The 9,050-nt window shown below is 32.7% G+C and overlaps 1 protein-coding gene across 1 annotated transcript; it reads left to right on the top strand.

The window, feature by feature from the left end:
* Window positions 1-2,259: 2,259 nt before the first annotated feature.
* LOC139863218 (uncharacterized) lies at window positions 2,260-4,278 on the top strand. The gene is made up of 6 exons (XM_071851862.1): window positions 2,260-2,366; window positions 2,462-2,606; window positions 2,951-3,108; window positions 3,359-3,443; window positions 3,543-4,214; window positions 4,270-4,278. The coding sequence occupies exons 1-6, from the start codon at window positions 2,260-2,262 to the stop codon at window positions 4,276-4,278; spliced, it is 1,176 nt and encodes a 391-aa protein (XP_071707963.1).
* Window positions 4,279-9,050: the final 4,772 nt, after the last annotated feature.

Raw genomic sequence — 9,050 nt, 5'->3', positions numbered from 1 at the left:
TTATACTAAGTCTGCTTTCTCGACGTACATATACTTTGTGATGATTACCTTCATTAGAAAATTACATATGGATCTTAGAAACCTGATACATGTAAAGCTTCTTTTGTTTTATTTTTTTTATAGTTATAGTGATTAAGTGAAAGTGAATTTATACCGTTTAGTTTAACCATTTTAAGAGTCTAACAAAGACTAAGCAAAGTTTTACCAAACATATAAAATTTCAGTACTATATAGTATTGGTACCGAAAAAACCGGTACCGGTACCGTTAATTCAGTACGGTATTCGGAAAAGGGTTTGGTCCTTTTTCGGTATCGGTACTATGCGGTTCGGTACGGTATTGGTACTGATACCATCCCTAGTTTCCAGCAATCAGATCCTTTGACCAATCAATCCTACACTTCGCCAACCAAATTTCTTCTTGTGGTGTCCAAGCTTTTTTGTTTGCCGGTTTGCGTGCTTTATATTTGCCTTTTCGCGCATGACTTCTTTTTTCCTCGAACCACCGTCTTCGTTTTCTTGAATTTTTTCGGTGTCGTGTTAGGTTTGTTGTTGGGTTTCCTCTAGGGTTTGAGTTTGTTCAAAAGTCGAGTGTGGTGTTAACCATAGTTGTTGTTGTAGGTGTTGGATTTGTTGTTGAATTTCATGTTGGTTCATATTGAGCGAGTTTTGACTAAAAGCTGCAAAACCAAGTGGATGTCTAGTTGTGGTTGAAGACGACCAGCCGGGAGTTGTCGGTTCGTTACCCCAAATAATCAACATAGCACGACCACTTGTTTGCGTTTGAGTTAGCTAATTGTTGAGTGATGTTTTATAAAAATAAATCAAAAATTTGTAAAAGTGGAAGAAAAGAGAGTTGAGTTACTCGTATTAAATTGCTGTTGAATGTGTAGTATATATAGATGAGCAAAGTTAAATTATTATTATCATTGTTATTAATTACTCTTATACTACTAAAAGTCTCACGGATGTTGGTCGTTTTGACCATCTGTATGGTTTTCCAAACGACAATAACAAATTTTACACTCCTACCATCTCTTTTAGGGTTTAATTTGTAACTCCTTTAGGGGTATAAAACGTAAATTCAATTAATAACTAAAAACGAAAAACAAACACCACCAAAAAATTCAACGGGTCTTATCTTTGTACTCGTCCCGGGTTCTTTTTCACCACCATTAAACTCGAAATAATTTTACGAATAAAATGGAACTAAGTACGTTCGAAACAGATACTTTTTAAAAAATGCTAAACACACGGACATCTAAAATGGGGCTTACCACATGGGTCGTTTCCCCTCCTATAAATACATAACCCTACGTTAAATATGAATATGCAAGCCGAAATGCTCCGCTGTATCGCGCGGGCCGATCGGATCTCGTTATTACTATTTACTATTTTTAAACCGTTTAAACCCATATATTGCAATTTTTATTTTTTCAAATCTTACAAAATTTAACTTAGCAAATGGGTTGCCTACACGTGTGAAACACGCTTGAATGTTTGACACGTCGCCGGTTCGAATCCTCCAATACGTCGCGCTACACGCGTGTTGGAGGCGTGTTACATCAAAAATTCCAGTAGCACGCTACGTTGCAATGAGCGTAATATCAATACCCTTCAACCAAATATCAATTTTCCTTCCTTTGATTTTCGTCATCAGTTCCATGTACTTAGACTAATCTTATCGCAGCATTAGAATTCATCCGTCATATGAGGTGGATTGGTGGTGACGGGAGGTGACGTTGTTAAAGCCGTGTCAAGTGTTAACGGAAGCCGGCATATGTTAGAGAAGTGACGGATGGGTAAAGCCCCAAACAGCCAATGAATGACGTTTTTAATTTAGTATTAACATATTTTGTATTTGATTTATTTTTTTCTCATCTCATTTTCAATCAGATTTTACTACATCACCCTATCAAAATTTGACACAAAAATTTGACCTTTTGAATTAACGAATGTCAAATACTAACATTGACACATCACTAAAAAGTAAACCATGAACCTCTGAGATCACATTTACGGTTAATGGTGGTCTTAAACCATTAACACTTAACATACCCTTAAACCTTCATCTGACCATTCCTTTAAAATGAAAGGACCGAAGGATATATCTAAAATATTAAAAAGTCAAAAAAAAAAAAAAAAAAATGTATCTTTATAAACATCAGGGACTAAATCTGTCAGTAAAGAGTAGCTTTTTCTCCCAGATAGTGAGAATTCAAATTTAGGTGTCCCTCTTTCTTCACAAACTTGGTCCAGCAATGGCGAATAAATCAACAATCACCAACAATAATGACACCTTATTTTCTTCATTAATCTCAGAAATCAAAAACTACAATGGTTCAGACCCTCTGATTCCTTGGCTCCGGTAAGCACAGAACCCTAATTCACTTGTAGTGTAGTAATACTTTTGATTGTATCTAATAATCGAATCGACATTTTGTATGTGTACTATTTGTGCAGAGGAATCAAAAAGATGACGAATGAACTACCTCCAGAGCTACTGAAACAGAAACTTCCTCGGTTTCTACAAAAATGTGCTCAAACTTTTCAATCAGATCATCGTTACCGCAACGATTTACGATACGTTCGTGTTTGGATCAAATTGGTAACCCTAACTGTCTCCTTTGATTACGTCATTATTATTTTTATAGGTTTTAGTTTTATTTAATTATTTAGCAAAATGATAGGCATAATTGAATGTGGAAGTTTGAGTTTGATTTTGGGGGAAAAAGTTTCGTTGAATATGGTTTCTAATTAATTAATCGAAATATGTTTTCCTCTTTGGAGATTGAAACCTGTTCTTTAAACGGGAAAATGAAAACATTTAAATACGTTTTTATTCAAAATAATTATTAGTAAAAAATCTTAGATGGAAAACAAGAGAAATTATCTGCAAATAAACGGGCCCTAAGGTATCGAAAGGTTGATGTTATTGTGGTTTATATGAAGCTGGATTTTGTTAATGACCCTGGTGCTGTTCTGGAGAACATGAAGGCAAATCACATTGGGAACAAAACATCGTTATTTTATCAGGCTTATGCTCTTTATTATGAGAAGATGAAGAAGTTTACTGATGCTGAAAAGATGTATCATCTAGGCGTGCAAAAGTAAGTGCTCTGATCTTGTTGTTTTAATAACTGGTGAAAATCATGCAATTCCTCTGCACAAGTATAATATGATGTCATGGTGATATCGATTCAGGTTCTGTGTGGTTGATGCCATTAACGACTGTACAGTCTTATGTTATAACTATGCAAACATAAACATACAAATAAATACATATAAATAGCATCTCCTGTTAATGTAATATCACGTATTCACTACTAAAACTCACATCCAAACGCCCCTTGATACCAGTTTTGCAGAACCGTCGGATGAGCTTCAAAAATCATTTGATCAATTTCTACAAAGATGGGAGCGATACAGAAACAAAAGGATTCATGTAAGTTGTTTATTTTTTCTACTTTAGAGTATGAACATCTGTTTCTACTTATTTTCATGCGTGCACTTTGTTATCTAACCGTTACTTGTTGTCTTGCAGTGTCAAGAAGGGCAAAGTACTAGAAGTCTCAAAGCTGAGGTGGCAGATAACGGTTTTGTTAAACCAAAATCCCGACAAGTAGAGGACAAGAAAGTAATTTTACAACGTGAACTAGAAAAACCTGTTGGTGAAAATACAGTTGTGGTTAGATTTGCAAAAACTGCTATTGATGGAAAATCGAAAGCTGAAGATGCACGTCATCATGGTCTTGTGGAGCCCACTATCAACACGAAAGAAGCCATGGATGCAATAAATAGCATGTTCCGCGAGCCTTTAATCTCAGAACCATTTTCAAAGCCCATTTCTAATAAAAACAAAGAAAATTGTAGTCAAGAAAATGGTTCGAAGGGTGGGTTCGAGGTGTATAATGACAATGACCCAGGTAACAAGGTTGTAATCTCGACCCAAACTCAACCCGAACCATTTCAAATCTACTGTGATGGTGATGATGATAATAACGAGGATGAAAAGGATAAATTTGAACACAAAATGGACTCAAACAAGACAAAAGGTCCATTTGTTTTTCCGGGTTCTAATAAAGATTCAGAATTGGAGAGGGTCCCACAAAGAAAATTTAGAGAAGATACAGTCGTGTTTCGGTTTGTGGGGTCCACCATATCAGACGAGCCGAAGGTGGAGAATGCATGCCATCATGGTCTAGTGGAGCCCACGGTTAACTTAAAGGAGGCGATGGATGATATTAATAGCATGTTTGGAAAACCAATAGAATTTGTAAGGAAACGAAGACCACGAAAGCAGGAGAAAACGTTTGAGGAGAAACGAAATTGTGGTTCGTTTTTGATACTTCCAGATGATGATGAAAAGGATCATCATCAACAACAAAAGATTTTGCAGCCAAGTAGTAGTTCGTCTTCAACGAAAGAGAACGAGTTGTTTGAGCAAACTATTTGCACTAAGGAGGCAATGGATGATATAAACAAGATGTTTGCAATGCCATTGGACTTTTAAAGAATTTAGTAAGTGGTAATCAACTCTTTTGTTTTTAGTGTTTGCATAATCATCCTGTTACTTATGGTTAGCTGATCATTTAAGGATCAAACTAATGATTTGATTCAAGTGACATTACTCATATTCTCTTGCTTTTTTCCACATCCTTTAGTAATCAGATTGCCAAACTGTTTAATTCCCATTTTTTCAAGCAGCAGTATCACGTTTTGTGAGTAGTGTTTATCTGATTCCAGTTATTAAACATCATGTTGTAAGTTGTGTTATCTGATTGTTAATAGTTTCTTAAAAAAAATTCCCTCTTTTGTTATGTCAATATAGTTGTATAGTTTGAATAGTGGTAAGATGCAACGAACTGCGTTAATCAGTAAGATCAACTCGAACACAAAAATACTTCAGTCACGAAATTAAACACTTCAAATCAGAGAGGTGAGCCATTGATACCATTGTTGACATTTGATATAATGTTGCACAATTTTAGTGGAGATGGCACAAGTTTAACATGTTAAGAATGAAGAGGATGGTCCAACAAATAATGGGTTATCTTGAAATCTTCAAGTTATCCATAAAGTAACCATCTTTATCGCCTTATCGGTCTCAAATGCATTGTAGTAGCTCACTTGTGTCTTGTGGTTTTTGCAGAAACGCTAACTTTGCCCGCTGGGATTTGTTCAACCACAATGGTGGCGATTTTGTGTTCTATGGCGGTTACCTAGTGTGGGCGATAATAGCTGCTGTTAAGAAGAGGCCAATGGGAGGAGGATAAAGATGATGAATTTTTTGTGTGCCATTTTTCTTTGGTGATTTTAAAGGCTTGAAGGTAATTATTATGTAAGTTAGTGAGATGAAGATTGTTATATTTTTTACAATGCTAAGGTGATAAAAAATAATAGTGGACCTTAAAATGAGATGGACGTGGTATTATTTTGTTTAGTATTATTTTGTTTAGAATTATCAGCTATTGTTATACTAGTATTATTTTAAAGTAATTTTCATCAGAGATGGTTGGGGCATGACTTCCTTACAGGAGGTATCTAGTGCAAATATTGGCATCCAGGGAGTAATCCTGATGGATTGCGTACAATAGAGTATGATATTGCCATATTGGAATACTTGCCCTCTCGGGTGTTGGAAATTAATGTCACTTTCACCCACAAATAATTTTTTTTGAGTGGGAGTGGTTCAAAAGTTGGAAGTGGTTGGTCATTGTTGACCGGTTGCCATATCATTGTTTTGTAAACAATTCACAAAGTTGTTGGTAGTGGTTGGGAGTGGTTGACTCCTATCTTATATATATGTCTCCAACTTGTTTATAGATATAACAACTGAAAAGAATAAACCCGGTGATACACACAACAATTGATAGAGAAAAACGTACAGAAAAGAATTTCGAGAAATTGTAAGTATGAATGTTCAAGTGGAACATTGCAAACCGTTGAAGGAACTTAGGCCGTGAAACTGTGAAAGCTTTCCATTTGTGATTGCTTTCCCGACCGGTGATCTAAACGTCGATCATATTCGCTTCCGCTACTAGTTTCGGGTATGTCTCGAATCTATCTAAATACAACATTGACACAAGAGCTGTGATGTTTATTTCCTGGTTATATGCTAAAATTTCCTTCATTGTATGTCATGTTGTATGAGTTGTAATTTTTTTTTTCCAACTCATGGTTATAATGTTAATATGCACTACATGACTCATACAAAGTGAAAAATAGCTTTAATATATTTTTTGTATATGTACGATGACATATTTATAAATAAAATAAAGAGGGTAAGAATATGTTCTCTGTTATAAAATTATGTATGAAAACTAATTTTATTGAATTCATATAGTTATTACAAACTAGGGGCAATAAGTTTATTAAAAAGAAGAAAAATCTATTTGCATAACTTTTGTGATGGTAATAGATTTACTTGTAAACAAACCGTTGGTAGTAATACATATAATCTAATTGTGTTTTTATGTTAATTCCGTTTGCGGGTGTTGCTAAGAATTTACATGCAATCAAACTGTGTGTTATATTATATTGCCGTTAACCTACTTGGAACGTATGTATGTGAAAATGACAGAAAATGTTTCATGAAGTTTGGTGATTTTGTTAAATAAAATAATTTGTGTTAATCATGCCATGTTATGACAATTTCTTTGTGTGTTGCTTTTGAAACCCTTGGTAATATTATCAACTCGCTATCATTATTGTATGATATAATTTTGTTTTTTCATTATTAGAATAATCATGATATTTTCAATTACAAGTGGTTGTGTATAAGTTACACGAAATGCTATTTTGAAATATGTGTTACACTTGGAATTTTTGTAACTCTCACGCATTACATTTTTTTATTCTCATAAATTGTTATAATTATAAATTACAAATTAAATGAGTTTATGTAACTCTCATTAATATGATATTAAAACGAAAATAATACACCATTAATGTATTAGTTACATTAAAATTAATTCATGAAATACATCAAAATTACATCGTTGATGTAGTTTCGTAACTACATACAATTATTTATTAAGATAATCAATGTGGATTTGTGATGTATTATTAAATGAACTTGTAGTAGTTCAAAGATTTAAGTTTGGTTAAATATATTATCTTTGTGATAATTGTTGATTTTCTATTCTATATACTTTATAGATATTATATTAAAGAAAGTTTTGTATGGAGGACAAAATTTAGTTAATCAGTTTGTAGTGATTATAAATTTCTTTCTTTTAAAATTGTACTTTCGTAATGAAATTGTGATCATAACAATTAATTATTTTAGCAATAATTATTGTAAACTTTCTTTTCGATTGAAAGTAAATATTATACCTTTTATCGTTTGGAATATGTATTTCTATGTGAAATATTGAATATATTAACCATTTGTTGGAATAAACAAACATTTCTACGATTTGGTTTGTTTATATTCCAAATCGATTCATGTTAATTTCATTTTAACATGAAGTGAGGTTATGTATCCGATTTAATATAATTCTTTTGTAATTCTATATTTGTTATAGAAGTTATTGAGGAAAAGAAAGAAAAGTTTATACGAGGACTAAATTTATTTTATATTTCTTAGTGAAATATGGTACATATTACTAAGTGTAATAATCAAACTTTCTTTACGTTAAAAAGTAATTTCTTAGTGAAATTAGAACCTTTATGAAATTAGCATATGCGCTATAATTAGATAACTTTGCATGATTGATTATGTTATTTGTAGTTTCATGGTAGGCTTTGTGACTGATAATTGGGAACGTAGTGAACTTTTTCTTCACGACCTACTGTGAACTATTATTTGGCATAATTTTATTATTGACAAAGTGTTTTGTATATATTGATAGATATTAATTAGTCTTGCATAATTGTCTATGTATTGAACGTTGGTTCAATTTAAAACTGTCTCATTTGAAATTTGTGTTCTATGATGACTTTCACATCCAACAACGTTGTTTAACTTAACGAGGATTTTAAGTTAAATGTAAAAAAAATTTGAAAATTGAGAAGCATGAATACCCAATGCCTTTGGAAGAGCAAGAGGCTCAAGATACTCTTATCGTATTTAAGAAATGTATATGAGAAAGAAAATAAATCCCTAATTAAGTGAGAGTGTGAAGAGTGCGACACTTTACACAAGTTAAACTGTCACTCACATCGTGTGCTGAGTAATGTTTTGACTTTAAAGATATATTATCGTTATATATATATTATCAATATCGGTTAATATACGATGATTAAAGTCTTACGCATGAATATTGGTTCAAGATTTAATTATTTTCTTACCTCAAAGTTTGGAACATATGATGTTGCACCTTACTTATAATGAAAACGTCAAGTTTCGTTTTGGATTGTATATGGTTACCATGGTTGATAAACTTTGTGTTTGCATCTTGTCCTCTGTGGATAGTAGGTTTGAACATGGGAAACCATTTATTAAAGAATAACGAAATCTTTGGAGAGTTTTGATGAATTTCACTTTTTTAAGTGAAGTGGATATATGTGAGAAATAACTCTCTAGATGGAGTTGTTAAGAACGGTTCATACAAGTTAGTCTTGAACGATGATCAAATTTATATCCATACATGATTTTTCATTAAAACAAATATCTACGTGATATTGGTTTTCATTATTGATTTCACGAAATGCGGTTGAGTTCTCCTTAAGAACAAGATCATTTAATATTAGTTTTATTCTAAATGATTTTATCGTTATCTAAGTGATAACTAAATGAAATTTCCTCACTTATAACTTCAATATGTTTGAATGAAGTAAGTACGGCATACTAGTTTAGTCATATTGACTAACAATACTTCTATCTTAGTCTACCATGTTTTACTGGCTAGATAGTGATAAAGTGAAAATGTGCACTTGTAAGCATCGCCAAGGAAAACGCTACGAAAAATCATGTAGAAAGTAAACTAAATTGTTTATTCCATTGTACATGACTCATTTGAATTATGTGATCTTATGAACGTTAGAGAAAGAGAAAGGACATATTGTTAATAATTTCCCCGTGTTAGTTGATTTCTCGAAAATCCAA

The sequence above is a fragment of the Rutidosis leptorrhynchoides genome, chromosome 8 (genome assembly GCF_046630445.1).
Source record: "Rutidosis leptorrhynchoides isolate AG116_Rl617_1_P2 chromosome 8, CSIRO_AGI_Rlap_v1, whole genome shotgun sequence".
NCBI lineage: Eukaryota > Viridiplantae > Streptophyta > Magnoliopsida > Asterales > Asteraceae > Rutidosis > Rutidosis leptorrhynchoides.
The sequence above is the reverse complement of the archived record's forward strand: the minus strand, read 5'-3'. Positions and strand labels throughout refer to the sequence as shown.